This window comes from Pelmatolapia mariae, linkage group LG4 (genome assembly GCF_036321145.2).
Source record: "Pelmatolapia mariae isolate MD_Pm_ZW linkage group LG4, Pm_UMD_F_2, whole genome shotgun sequence".
NCBI lineage: Eukaryota > Metazoa > Chordata > Actinopteri > Cichliformes > Cichlidae > Pelmatolapia > Pelmatolapia mariae.
In genome coordinates, this window is record NC_086230.1 from 26,345,669 (window position 1) to 26,361,592 (window position 15,924).

General features: G+C 35.6%; 1 protein-coding gene across 1 annotated transcript; it reads right to left on the reverse strand.

The window, feature by feature from the left end:
• Nucleotides 1–2,156: 2,156 nt before the first annotated feature.
• Nucleotides 2,157–5,945, reverse strand: psmg3 (proteasome (prosome, macropain) assembly chaperone 3). The gene is made up of 3 exons (XM_063470766.1): nt 5,818–5,945; nt 4,689–4,911; nt 2,157–4,107 (listed from the first exon to the last, which is right to left on the reverse strand). The coding sequence occupies exons 2-3, from the start codon at nt 4,899–4,901 to the stop codon at nt 3,955–3,957; spliced, it is 366 nt and encodes a 121-aa protein (XP_063326836.1). The 5' UTR covers nt 4,902–4,911; nt 5,818–5,945; the 3' UTR covers nt 2,157–3,954.
• Nucleotides 5,946–15,924: the final 9,979 nt, after the last annotated feature.

Sequence of the window (15,924 nt, forward strand, 5' to 3'; positions counted from 1 at the left end):
GGCAGAGGTTCGCATAGAGTTCAGTGGTTACGTGAAAGGCACATCAGGATCACCCATCATCATCATCTATGACACAGCCAAGGATATGCACCCAGACCCCAAGAATATCCATATATTGGTGAACTGGATGATTGCGCCGACTGTAGCAGCATTTGCTGGCCTCCTCTCATATTATATGTATAACAGGACCACTGACTGTTGCTGCAATATCACATAGACGGTGGCAGGACTTTCTTTAAAGGAGCCTGGACCAACAAACTCAGTGACACCTTGGTGCTGGTTTTGTATAATTAGATAAAGATTATCTTATTCTTTACGTTGTCATATTATTGTAAAGTTTTGGTTATTGACTTTCCATTTCTATGGGCTCTGCCTTCTGCCCTATTTATGGGGAAAAAAATCTAAGATAAGATTCAAAGATAAGATAGTATTCTCTGATGGATTTAGATGAATGCTCAAGTGCACCTAAGCTCTACTAGCTCCTCATCAATGAGGAGCGCCCCTATGCAAACTTACATGAAATAACAGGAAATTGGATAAACGCAGTGCTTTATTAGGTTCCATTTCTAGTTCTACATTATTCATTTCTTTAGATGTTTTTTGTATTTAATGATGATGCTTTGACAAAACTTCTTGTCTTCTCTTCAAGGCAGACCCTGGGAGGTATTTGAGGAAGTAAGACAGTTGGTCTTAAAGGTTACTTGGAGATAATAAAATATGACCTGGCCTCATTAAGGGAACTTCGGGTTATATGGTAAATGGCCTGTATAGCACTTTACTTAGTCCCTGTGGACCCCAAAGCGCTTCACACTACATTCAGTCATCCACCCATTCACACACTGGTGATGGCAAGCTACATTGTAGCCACAGATGCCCTGGGATGCACTAACATCCCAGGGCATCTGGGCGAGGCTGCCGGACATTGGCGCCACCGACCACCACCAGTAGCTAACGGGTGAAGTGTCTTGCCCAAGGACACAATGACCAAGACTGTCGGAGCCAGGACTCGAACCGGCAACCTTCCAATTACAAGATGAACTGCCAACTCATGAGCCACGATCACCATGACAAAAAGTGTTCATACTATTTTTATGAACTCACAACTTGTGACTGAATATTTACAAAATTTTGTCTTTGTCTTTTCCTAATCATTTTTTCTTGACGTTGGTATAAAGAATCATGAGGGCAATGAAAGCTGTGAAAGTAAATAAAGCCCAGTGCTCCAAAAATGCTTCTGCTTTATTTTACTTGATAATGTGACAGCGGACATTGTTGATGTGACTCATTTAAACTATGTTGGCTGGAATAAAAGTGGATAACAGTGAAAAATATCATTAATTAAAAAATACAACCAAAAAACCGTAACAGGAAAGAATTCAGTTGCTGCTGTGTTTTCCATCTTATACTAAAATTAGTTAATTTACGAATATATTTTGAAACTGCAACAAGTTGTTTAACCCACAGGCAAATATGAACACAGCACTTTAATAAAATCGGCTGGTAATGATGTTGTTGCCCTGTGTGAAGCACTTTGTAATGTTGATTTCGAAAACTGTCTTGCTATACAAAGATAATTAGCTATAATAAAATGATCAAAGTGAAGAGGGCTGTAGTGTATCTCAATTTGCATTATGGCGTTGCTGAGAAAATGCTAATAACACTTACCCTTAACAAGTGCAAGAGTTAAGGTTGATCATCTCTTTAAATGGAAAGCAACCACATTTATTTTAGTTAATTTCTCCAGCCTTGGTAATCAAGTGATATTATATCACCTTTATTTATTTCAGACAAGATAAGTCCCTATTATTATAAAAGGGAAAAAAATTAACAAAAGTATTATTCACTTTTGTTATATTTATACTGACTGCAGACCTATGAAACAGAACAGTGAGATTACATGGGTTGGGTTTTCTCAGATGGGCTTTTTGTGGTCAGTTTTTATCTCGACAATGCAGTTTCAGTATTTCAGTTTGTTTAAATCATATTTTTTGAGGCAAGTTCTCATCGAACGTGAATGAAAACAAAAACATTAGAAAGGCACAAATTGTTTGATTTAGGAGAAACAAAAGGAATTCATCACATGCTTTAATTTAATACACCATTGAAATGTCTGCTTAATCTTTTGTAAACATGAGAAAGATATTCTTTTGTAAAGCAAGAGCCTGGAGTATGTTCAACTCAGAAAACAGGTAGTTAAAAGTTTTCTGCCATGAAGAATGTTAAAAATACAAGATGGCATTCCTTTTAGCTTCATTTGACGCACTTACAAATTCACACACTCAGGTACTACTGCTGCGCAAACTGGTTACATAATGCTGGTCTGTGAGGGTTTTAGTTTCTTGGGATGAAATTTGGATTAAGATACTAACGTTGAAAATTGGACATAAATATGCAAATTGCTTTATTAAATAAGGTGCATTTGTATTTTTGCTACATTGATTTCAACAGAACATGTAAACATTACATTCTTGAAATGTATACTCTGAGTTATAGATTATATACATTTATGTTTTAGGACAATTCAGTATTTTTCTAATTTTCTCTCTCTATGCCACCACAGTTGTCCCATTCCTATTTCAATCAAACAATCAAGATATGATAGAAGTAGCAGGATGAATTTTGAAACGTACAGAGTTATACTCTCTGCTCAGATCCAGCCAAATGCTGCAAAACTGATCAGACAGTGCTTCACAGTACAAATGGATAATGACCCAAAGCATACTGCAAAAGCAAACTAAGAGTTTTTCAAGGCAAAGTCATGGGATATTCAGCGTGCAAGCCAGTCACCTGATCTCAACCCAATGGAGCATGCTGTTGCGCTACTGAAGACAAAACTGAATGCAAAAAGGCAGTAACTGAATGTAGCTGCAGTAAAAGTCTGGAAGAGCATCTCAAGGTGAGAAACATTTGATGTCCGTGGGTTCAATGCTTCAGTCAGTCACTAACTGCATTTTAAACCTCTGAAAGTGGGAGGCCTTGTATAAAAGTGCCTCTAACTCCTAAATAGTTAATGCAAATCATTTCGTAAAACCACTTGAATTAAAGTTGACGGTCTGCAGTTCAATCACAATTTCACTGCTTGACTTAAAATGCCCTATGGGGGTGAAGAGAAAAAAATGTGTCAGTTTCCAAATATTTATGGACTTGACTATACAACTTCACAAATGTAACAAAAATGTAGTATTTGTATATTACTGTCAGAAAAAAAAAAAATTTTTAGATGGCTATAATAAAAAAATCTTTTAAGAAAGCTGGTCATTTTTCTCTGAAATTAAATGAATTTTTCTGGGGTTTGGTCTATAGGTCCAGGATAAGACATCTGAAGGCTTTTCTTACTCCCACCTTATATTTAAACCAAAAAAATTGACCAAGCAAAACAAAATTGAGCATATTAATTACATTTAATGCATATAAAAGTTAGCTATTGTTCTGATGTCAAAGCTCAAGTAGTGAGATGTTATAGAAACAAATGAATAACAAAATGTACTTGACAAAACCAAAGCTCTTATCTTAACCAAGCTCATATGCATCTTTAAATTCAGTTGAAAAAATACAAATGAATCATATGTTCTATAAAAGGCTTTCTTTCACAAAAGTACAAAGTTCTGAGGATGATGACAAAAATAATCCAGTGTTAATAATGACCAAAATATACAGTGATGACATCATTTTGCAAACCATCACTTAGTCAGCACACATTGAGCTTTTGAAAGCAAAATAACATGCAGAAAACTTTTCTTTTTAACAAACAGTTAATTATACGTTTCATAAATTATGTTTTGTGGAAGACAATCTGCTCTGCACATTTATGTCTTGGAGACATAATTGTTTTAATCAGATTAATTTTTGGAGGAGTTTCATTTTAAAAAAGATGCCGAGATAAAACGTGACAGTGTATCCAGACAAGCTGTATTTTACGCCGCCTACAGGCTTCATGTCCGTTTTAATTACTTCCTACCAGACTTGACAACTTTTGATCATCTCTTTAATTTGTTTTATTGCATCTATGGAGGAATCCTTCAGTGCCAGTCCCAGCAAGACAGGCCGGTTGCCAGATTCCTGCGACACGAACATTGCCAGGTTTTTGGCACAGACATGTGTCAGAGGCTGGAAAGAGAAAAATCAGGCATTAGATTATCACCAAAGCATTATTTGTTCAGTGTCCTTAAATCACACACATTATGACTACAACTAATTCATTTGTTGAGGTTCCCCTGCAGGGAAATCATACAACACACTTTAATTTTCTGTGTCATGACTGTAAACTTCAAAACACACAGAAAGCCTGTGTAATGACCTCTATGTACTTTCTCACTCGATCTAAAACAGTTGTTCACTTTACTAGAAAGTAAAAATAACAAAAAAGTATTCATAAGCAAGTAAACTTTGTATTAATCCAATAAGACACTGATACTACTTCTCCTGCAATGTATGACTGTGAGAAAATGACATGCTCATGCAGAGATGAAATAGGTTTTCTTGAGTAAATCTTAACAGACCACTGAGCTTCAGGCCTGCACACATCTAATTTCGCCACAATCCGCCTGAGCAGTCCAGAATCAATCTCATTTGCCCTTTAACGGCATGAAATGAGATACCCTGTGTTGCAACAAGTCTGCCTGATGTCCCGTGAATAAGTTTGTATCACACTGACACGATATTTGTGTGAACAATTTCAGCCAGTTTACCTCATCTTTGCCCAGCAGTACTTTTGTAGAGAGCGTTGGGGTGCTTAGATCATTAGATCTGGAGTCGGGTGTGACAGAGATCAATGTCCCAATTTTGCCATACTGAGTGAGAACTACAAATATGTAATTACTGAACTCTGTACAGATGACTTCTGTTGGAATTCCATTGACTTCTCTCTGAGCTTGTTTCGATCTGATGACAGACTCAGACATTTTGTTAACCCTGCACAGAAAAAAAGACAAAAATAGGTACATGGAGTTTACAATGCAAGAGTATTTGCAGAGTTTTTAAATATTTTAAACACAGTATTTAAATATTCATTATCTGCCACATGTTGTGGACAGGTTTAGTTTCCCACAGCAAAATTATACATCTGGAACTTTATACACCATGCAACTATGCTTACAATGACTATCACAATTTCTGTAAACCTAAGATAAATTCTTCAAATTGCATTTTCTATTACACCTAGAGTTTATTATCTCATATGACAATTAAACCGAACCTTCTCTAAAAAAAAAATCACACCACTATTCAAGTATAATAGGTACACATTAATGCTGCTAATCATGCCATAAAATAATCTACCAAAATGTTTCACTCATGTATTTATTTGGTGTGAACTGTGGAGTTCTTCTAGGTTTGTGCAAATGCAAATGAAAAACCCTCTCCAGTCAGCTTCAGGTTTTCTTGATTACTAAAGGGCTTGCTATGTGTTGCATCCTCGCTGATCTTTTGTGTGCATGCTCGTTTTTAAACTGCACATCTGGTGGTTTCAAACCAGCGCTACAGGCATTTCTGACCGTGAATATTATCTCATTTATTAGTAAATTACATTTTCAAACTAATAAGCTATCAGACTTTTCAGATACAATGCTGCACTAAGTACAGCTAGAAAAAGCTTGCTTTGAAGAATTATGCCCTTACTAAAAAAACGCATTCAATCACTTGGATCAAAATTTGACTATATGTGTTATTTTCCTACCCTGTCGTCATCAACTCCCTACAAGGGATGCTGCATGCTCAGAGGCTAACGTTAGCTACACAGCTAGTCTGAGCTCAGACAGTGTATTAACCGATGGAATAAAAATACACACGTTTCCCCCCGTCTGTGAACAAATTCCTCACCCTGTGTCTTCAGCTGTCCACAGTTTAAACTTTACTCTTCACAGAATCGCCTCACTTTAACTCAACTTCAGCCGTGCTCTGTCATTCAGCCTCCACCGTGAAAACAAACCGAAACGAACGTGCCTCGTTCTGTTGAGCGCGAGTACTCTGCGTGATGACGTTTTGACGTCACGCTCATTCCACCTCAGGACAATTCGAGCAAGGAGGAAGCGCTCGCGGTCAGGTTGAATGCAAGATAGATTTGTATATAAGCAAGGTTATTATAGTTAACTAAAATTAAACTAAAAACCAAAAATACATGTGAAAAAATTATTTTGGTTAACTAAAAAAATATTTCGGTTTTTGATAAAAAAAAAAGATACAAGTAAAACGATTTTGTAAATTTAAAAAACTAACTAAAATAAAATAAAAATGTAGAGGAAATATCCTTAGTTTTAGTATCTGTTAGTTTGGTTAAAAATATATTACAACTTACCTGATGAGTTATTGAAAGACATGTATATTAATACTCTGAATGTCTACAATATAACATCTTTCAAAAAATTCATAAAGTCCCATAATCTTGCCTTCGACACATGCCCTCCATACAATAATATTAAAAAACACTAAAACTAACATTGACACTAATAAAAACTAATATAAAAACCAAGCATTTTTAAAAACTAAAAGCTTAACTGAAATAACCAAAACAAAATAAAAATACAAACTAATTAGAAAACAGAAAACTATAATAACTGCATATAAGTCAGCATAAAGTGCAAAGAGCCTTGATTCAAATTCATATTTATGTGTGGTTCAAACTATTTGTTGTTGTGAAATAAGTAACTAGTAGCAATTGTTAGAGAGCAAACATATGACATTTACAAGCATCAGGAATAGGCTATATTAAAAGCTTCGTGAAGTTGCACCTGCTGTGACTATGTCTAACATCATGATAACGTTTTTTTAGTACAGACTTTTTCTATAAAAATCTTAATAAGTATACTTTTTCCATAGTTATTGGTTTTCCAAGTGTACAGCTGTTATGGTCAATATGATTCATTTTGAAAGTCCTGCAAAAATATATGTTTAAGCAAAATGGGTAGCTGCAGCAAAGTAAATATACATCTCACAATGAAAGTTATTATCAAGCCCTCTTGTTTCTGGTTTGGTTTAGGAGAACAGTGTCCTTTTAGAAAGATTTGCAGGTTACCTTTTCATGCCCTTGGCATTGCTCTCACAAAACAGTTCCTTAGAAAATCCTCACAAACATGTTGTGGACAAGGGAAGTTTAGTTTCCCACAGACTTGAGGAATTAAAACACTTAATGCGTAAAGAGATCTTTGAGTTTTATTTTTCTCATAAATTAAATATTCAGGGTTCTGGCATTGTTCACTTTGCATTATTATACTGAGTATGATTTAGCCAACTTTCATAAAGTATTATCAAAAGGGAATTTGTTTGAGCTTAAATTAAATCGGATCCCCTGGCCTGGTACATTTCAATCAATATTAGCCAACAGAAAGAGCTTTTCCAAAGCAGGAAATCACAGAGGCAGGATGTTTTTAATTAACTGTCAATGGAGCTTTAAAGAAGCAGATAAAGTTACGCCTTTTATTTTTCAGTTTATTTAATTATTTACTTTTGCTGTGGGTTTCGTTAAAATGTGATATTTCACACTACTGGCTGAACAGCCCCTTTGTTTGATGAGGAGGCTGTAAAAGTCCATGGCACTATAATAGGAGATGAAAACAACAGATAGAGATGGACATTAGAGTGTAATAAGTGGTATTTGCACTTCATCATTTTCTTTGTGCATGACAGACAGTAATAAAAAATAGCTAGCACACATGGGATGAAAACCACCTGCAAATGTATTGCCTCGACATTTAACGTATTCTAGTATTTGTGTGTAGGCCATGCAAGTACTGTTAAGTCGGCCCTTTACATTTAGACTACAGATTGGCCAACCACTGCAGTCAGATTTGCTAATACAGCTAAAGGAAATACAGGCAGATGAGAAATTTTCACTGTTGGCAAAAATGCTTGCATGACTTTTTTTTTCAAGCGGATGTGAGGCTTGACTGAAGTTTGCGAGTGCTGCATCAGGCTGATTCGAAAGGAGCCATCCCTATGAACATGACACATTCACAATGTCAAATAGAACAGGCTCAGCAGAATTGCTATGCACTCTGAGTATAGGCAGCATTAGCTATGAAATTGGTTGGACTGCTCCCTATACTCCCTGACTGACCATCTGTGTCCTTGACTGATGATTCTGATCTAAACAAAATTGTAATGCAAATATCAATATATAGTATTTCTACATTAATGTATAGAATAAGCTGATCCTTTCTTTTGAATTTGGGTGAGTTAAAAATCACTGTTTTATTTCCACAACATGAATAGAAGGCTTAGAGTTTTACACTTTGTGAGCCATCAAGTGCACCGAGTAGCAAATGGGCACAAGGTTTGGGAAAATTGTGAACATTCCTGTTGGAATAAATAAACATGTCCTTGTTAAAAAATTGATAGAGCTACTTTCATAGCTGATTCAAAAGGATAAAGCTGTTTACAAACACAGCTTTCAGCTTTTTGATATCCAGGGAGTACACTATTTTATTTTATTTTTACAGATAAATAAAAGATGACAGATGATAAGAAAATAAGACAATTCACGTTAAAGAAATAAAAGAAAGAAAGAAACAGAAATACTAGGATAAGGTATGTTGTATGTACCAGTCATGGTGGGCAGTCTTAACATTTGACTTATGTGATCTTTTAATTTTTGTGTTGTAAGCACATTCTGGCCATTATAAGAAGAATCAGGTTTTTCCATTCTCAACTTGAAAATGGAGACCATATTTTTTTCTTCAAAGTTCTTCAAAGTTGAAGTCATTTTTTCAAAATGTGCATGAGCTGTTAGCAACTTAAGCTTTATGGTAATGTGAATCCTGTGCAAGACCTTAAAATGAATTTGTTGAATATTTGTGTTGCACAAAATGGAAAAACTATTATTTATATAGATTGCCCGTTGATGTCTAATTACTCACTATTTAGGTCTGATGCCCATTTATTTGAAGAGAGCACACTTTTCCTAATAAAGGACGCAGAGCTTAAAACTATGGATATCAGTTTTGTATTTTGGAGTTTCTTTCAGCTGTATATAAATCGTGTAAAGCTACACTTTCAAGTTCTTCTTACATTCAAGATCAACACACAAAACAGAGATATGTGCTAGCTACATGGCCCCTTCACTGAAGGTTCTCATAAAAGTTTTTTCATCCTTTAGTTTTGTCTGTCTTTGTCTTCACCTGAGCCACATCAGTAATATTTCTTCAATCTTTAATCAGTTTGAATATGTCCTCAGGGTCCTTGTTATTTTAATTGCCAACAATTATGACATGAAAACACAGGCATGTGTTGCCAAGCTGTTTCTAAAATCTTGTCTGCTGTGTTTTTTTTTCCACATCATTGATTTTGACTTCAGATCTCTACATTTTCAAATGTAAGAGTCCAAAGAAGCAAAGAAAAAACCGTGGTTTCAACAGGTTTTGGGGATATGGTTTAATGACAGCAAATGTCACTAAGACTTTGAAATGAGTGCGTGTCCGTGTATTATTAAATGGCAAATTACTAAAGGCATTGCTGTAAATAATGAGTTTTAGAGACAATAATGTCTACAGTGGTTTTTCCTGGGATTCAAGGGCTCTTGCTGTTTCCAGGTAAATTGAGAAACCATATAGTCATGTGTACCTGTAGTTCAGGTGGAAGAGCAGGTCGTCTGCTAATCAGAAGGTCAGTGGTTCAATCCCTCTCTGCTCCAGTTTGCCATAATCCGTGGGCAAGGTAATTACCCCTTTTATAATAAGATTCATGTAAAGACAGCAATATGTGTTTTTGTAATCAATGCTTTGTATTCTTCTCTTCATCTATTTTTATATTTGCTACTTTTGCCCATGATGTCACTAAAAGTAGCCTTGCACCTGCACTGAATGAATATGCTCTGGAGCGATGCTTTGGAGGTCCTTGAAAGCAAAGTTTTTTGAGTTCAAATCACATAAGTGTGGACATTTTATTTTAGTTTCTAGCTGTGTAAATAGATTTGCTCTCAAAAGGAAAAAGGGAAGTCTGACCACGGTACATTTCTGGAAGAGTTACTGATACTTAAGTGTTCTCAGTTTTATAAACACATCCCATCCTTCTGTCTGTATGAGTAGTCAAGCGTTTTCTCTGTATCACACACAGACGGTCTGTGTCAAAATGTCAACCCATGTAAAAAATATCTTATTTTGCTGAACGAAGCCACGGCTGTTCCATCACTTCATTTTGATGTTCTGTTTCATTCGATTTGTCTCATCAAATGTCTTCTGAATACACTGAATGCATATAAAGCCTAATATGTTTCTTTTTACACCCTTTTTTGAATAATAACTACCTTAATATTTAGTCATCAGTACTGACAAAAATTTTCCTCAAATCTGAAAAGATGTGCAGCAAAGAGCCAAGCCTTCACACCTTAGTGTGAGTTACAAATACACCCATCCTGTATGTATAAACTTCTACATATCTAAAACCACTCATAAACAACACATACCCTAACAAAAAAACTCAAGTCATGAACCTCAAACAGGCCTTTAAAGGTTTATTCCAAAGTGAAGACCAGCCTGAACCTCACTCACAAACTCTATAAGTTAAACTCAATAGGCTAGCCATAAAAGTATACATGCACACACGCACACATACACACACGCACACACAATTATTACCCTGGTGGCCACTAGAGTGCTGTGCTGTATTACAGATAGAACTCAAAAGCATCTTTATCATGACATTTTTAAGTTGCACTACTGCTTTCTGGGACTGACCACTGGGGCTACTATCCGTGAAGTGTTTCTGAAACAGAGACAACAACAAGCCACAGTGAGCAGAAATCATATGTGCTGGCAAAATGTCAGACAGCCTGTGATTTACCTCTTCTGTCTTAGAACTACCCAATTACTATAATTTTTTTAATGATTTCATTAGAGTTTATTTAATAAGATGATGGAAAGATGCCAGTGTGAAATTGGTAGTTTGAAAGCTTTGTAAAAGCAGCAGAGGATGACTATAATCTAGGGGGGGAAAGGAGCTGTACATTAATAATTAACGATTACATCACAGGCCAGAGTTTCTGGATTTGAAAGATCACTCTCAAATCAAAGCCAAAAAGAAAGAAAATCTCTGCCTGCAGCCTTATGATTGACCAGGGTCCCATCCACTTTCCATTTATATTTAACTTCTCAATAACAACAGCCACTGTTCAGACATTTATATATTAAAGCAAAAAAAGCACTTGACAAATCCATTTTTGGGGGCTACTGATTTATTTCTCACTTCCTAATCGAAGGTATCATTTATGGAAGTTATGTATAGCAGTTTGTATAGTTTGTTCTATGAAAGAAATTAGATTCAAATATTTTTCAAAGGAAAAGAAATGGGAGTTTAATTCATTATAAACATTAAACCTTGTCACAGTGAGCTTCTTACTGTGTTCCAGAATTGCACACATGCAGCTATGACTGGAATGTCTTTCGGTCCCTAAACGTTTCAGGTTTCATGCTGTTCCCCACTCGTGAAATCATATCATGCACAAGAAATTTGCTTGAAAATGATTAGGAACTAGAAAAAGATTTCCAGGAAATGCTGCATACGAACTGATTCAAGGATCTTTGAAGTGCTAGTGTTCATGTGAAGTACACAAAATTTTGGTTGAAGTACTTCAGAAATTTGAAGCAAATGCTATAATCTCTCCTTCGCCACCTCCTTGTGATTGGCAGAGAGCAGTAAAGGAGACAGAGGGCAGATACTGTGCCTGTACAGATTCAAATCAATAGTTAGCCTATAAAAGCCTTCCCCAAGGCTGATGTACAGCTGCCATTAATGCTTTGGAGGTAATACAAACTCAGCATGGTGAGGAAATTGTTTAATCAAACTGTGGTCTGAGTACGGCATCTGTCTAATAACATGACATTCAGATAAAAATTTCTAACTCACATAATATTTGTGTTCATAGGTTACAAAATAGACCTTGCAGATAATCATAATGTATCACTATTTAAAAGTTATAATGAGTATAACAGATGATTTTGTCTTTTGATAACTGTTTATATGATTTATATATATAAAAAATTATGTATGCATAAAAAGACAAACTAAATAGATTGCAAAGAACAATGTCAATGGAACCTGCAAATAGTTTTCTTGCCATTATGTGTGTAATATTACCCATACCACATCACCTACTAAAAAATAATTGACTGTTAATGTAACAATAAAATAATTACACCAGGAAAATGGCCCTAAAAAGCTCATTCAACCATCTTGCCATAAAACTACTGCTAATATTTAATATTTAAAAACAACATATCATGAAAGATGTAAAACAAGGCATGCTGTATCTTACTTTCACAGTTAGTTTGTTTTAATTTCAAATTTTGAATTTATGAAATAGCTTTGTGCCAGAAATGTTTATTTTAATAAATAATAAAAAAATTGCTTTCTAAACGAATTATATATTAAATTGTCTTTTTTCTGTTTCAGAAAGTGTTTGTGTGAACTACTTCATGAAATATCCATAATGAAAAGAAGGGTAGAATAAATCAGACCAGAGTGAAGGTGGGAACTTTGTGCAATATTAATATTTCCATCATGTTAAAAGTGAAACATCATCCTTTGGTTGAAAGTCACAAGGGGTTACATAACCGGTAACTGTTCAGCACCATCAGATTCCTCAGTAATCAGCAGTGCATGTATGCTCTACTTGTCCTTGTTAGATTACTCTTACAAACACACTCTCAAGTCTTCTGCATTGTTTTGCAAATGTGTCTTTTTGGAAAGACCCTTCACCTTTTGAGCAAGAAAATTTGAATAATTAGCAGCAAAGAAGGCTTACTTTTTAACAAATTGCTCTCATCTCAGGGGTGCTTAACATATTAAGTGCTTCACATTTTCTTTGTTCTCACACATTAAGGCGCTGCATTACGGTCTTCAGTCTTGTATTTGTGAACATTAATCATCACTAATGACCTTCATTAGTACTTAACTTATTCTATCTAAGTCCATGCATGTTTGCTGTGCCAGCTGAGAGCAGACTTGGCCAATTATGTATATATAATAGTTCATACAAGATGGAATTAATGTCACTGAAGTTGGGGATATTGATGGGTTTCAGCAAGACCTTCTAAATAGTTGAGCATATTTGGCTGATGAATTCATTAACGGTAATCAGTTTCAACTGGCTCTTGCCACGTGCATTGAAATGAAGCAAAAAAGCCGCGTGCCCTTTAGTGTTGTTTAAATTTTCACGCAAATATATCACCTGATTAATTCAAATAACTTTGTTAATTTGTGCCACTGATTATCTGCCTGGTCTGTGATATAGCACCTCATTAGAACAGAATAGCCAGAAGGCATTCATAGCACCCCAGCTAAAAAATTAAATATTCTAAACAATTAATATTGATATACAGAGGTATAATGTAAGACAACATAATTAAATGTAGAGATATTAAATATATACTGAAACACACTTCTCATGTAAAAAGATGAGGATGAGAAGAAAAATACAAGGTGATAATTTAATACTTCAGCTGAAGTACTAAAGTGCACTTTACTTTTTCTGAAGGACGATGGAAAAACTGCAGAGGAGAAAGTATAAAAAGTATATCCTGTGTTATTTATTTATTTCAAAATTAATTAATTCATTTTAAACCAATGTTAATGAGGAAGAGTTATTTTTTCCTCAACGCCTCAGGAACTGGACTCAGTGGCATCTATTAGTTTGCTACACTGTTGCTTTTGTGGTCCATGGAGTAATACCCCCACACCTTCAAACTCCACTGAAGCCAAGAAACTCAAGGCCACCTAGAAAAGCACTAGGCACACATACACATACACATGCACACTATTGTGTACATCTTCCAGCTCACATCTGCAGTTAAAACAAGCTGCTTACAAGAATGTCATTCAGATTCTCCAAGTTCCCATCAAAGAAGTCAGAAGTCATGTGTAGAAAAAATGTGCCTGCATTAGAATATAGTGGATAAAAATTGACTTATGGGAGTGAGTGGTGTTTTCATTTTCACAAACTAATCTTCCACAAATAGTTGTGTAAGTGGTACTTTTGAATAAACAGAATAAACAGTGAAAATTAGTCGAGCTGAGTAAATACCCAAGCGTGAGCCCTTCCAAATTTGAATTAGTTAATGTACCTACATATTTTCACAACTGTGACTTTGTTTTTGTTAAAGCTATCATTAATTAATTGGAACAATATTGTATTGCTGTTATTATAGTGTGCCCTCTTTTTAGAAACCAATACCCAGAAGGAAGGAAACATGCCTGAAACTCATCATGATTTGCAGATTTGCACGTTTGAATGATGGAGCAGTGAATAGAACTTTTTTATAACCTTAGTGTCATTTTATATTCATAGTGCAGCCTCATATTTAATCTGCTTCCATTTTTGCTGTCCTCGATTTGGTTGAGACTGTTCTTATTAGTCTCCATTTTCTAAGCATAGGCTCAAAATACCCAAAGGCTATGTATAAATTGTTGTTATTTCTTGTTCTTTTCTGCAAATATTCTTTTAGAACCTCGACAATTATAGCAGTAGTGCTTTGATTTGTGTACACCTAAGCAGCAGGCAAATCCAAAGCAGCTCATTTAATTTGGAGCAATACGAAGGCGACTACATATTTAATGACTTCGTCCTTAATTGAACATGCTGTGACATTTCCACTAAAGAGGTAGGAGCTTTAAAATGTGCTGAGGAGTAAAACTCTGAAAGGATAATTTGCTGTGATTAATTTACGCATCTTCTCACAAACAAACAGAAAGCAGAATTATACAAGTTAATGATTTGTATTATATGAGACAGTGTTACCTGTAAGATCTCCCACATCCAAGTGTTGGAAGGGGTGGCGTTTCATGCTGGATCAAAACATACAAGATGTGCATATTTTACAGAGCTGAGCGTTGTCAACCATGCAGTGTTAAGAGGCGATTCACATCCTAATAATACTTGATGTGACAAAGTGATCCCATTTGTGAGTACACATACATCTTCTGCCCAGAGGTGCAGCTACCATAAGAGGAGCCTCAAAACAATGAATGAATAAAACAAGACTTGTGGCGACTGTGAGAAAGGGTGCTTTTAATTTTCCTCCCCAGATCAGTCTCTGAGCAGCACTGAATTTTTCAGTAGTCTATCAGTATTGCTGCCTAAGAGGAAGCCTGTCAAACAGAGCTCTGTTGTCTGTCGCTGTTTCTTGTGTATGATGGCAGAGCAACTGAGAAAGGTTTTGTCAGCAGACAAAGAAACCTTTTAATCACAGAAGGGGCCTCAAAAGACAACCAGGGCAGCAGTTCTAATTGTGTGGCTCTTCATCTAATATTCCTAAAGGTGGAAAACACTGTGAACAGATTTTAGGCTGAGCCAGGGAAGTTAAATCTATAATCTACAGTCTCAAGTAGCATTCTTCATCTCAGGGCAGACCTCGTTTTGGGAGTTGGTTTCAAGTTGTTTTTGAATTGTGTGTTTCACTGCTGCTGTGTGTCATTTCTTATGAGTTCTTTCCTTTGTGATGAGAATAAGAATTGGGTCTGGAGTAGCTTGCTGGAACACAGTTAAAAAACAATATTAAAATTAAAAATATTTTTAAAAAATAAAAATATTGAAAAAAATATATTTGGAGTCTTCACTAAAAGGCATCTGTGTTTAAAAATTGAAAGCCCTCAGCCTTTTACTAACCTAACATTTTTTGATTTCAATAGCAATAATTTGGCTGGTATTCAGTTTGTTGATGAATACCTGAGACCACTGGGTATTGTTTTTCATTCAGACATAATGGGCACAATATGTTACAGTGACATGGCAATGTCTTTGTAGACAGGCCATCTTAAATTCATTCATCAATCTGGGTCCTTGTGTTTGATGACTGGTTGGCATTTGGTGAAGACTGAGTGCAGGAATGGTGTCTGGTCTGTGATTCTGCTTTGGCATTATTTAGAACAGCAGAAGGCTCAAAGAGACATTGCACACACGTAAGAAAAGGTCACAGAGAAAAATGGAAAACAGCAGCAAAT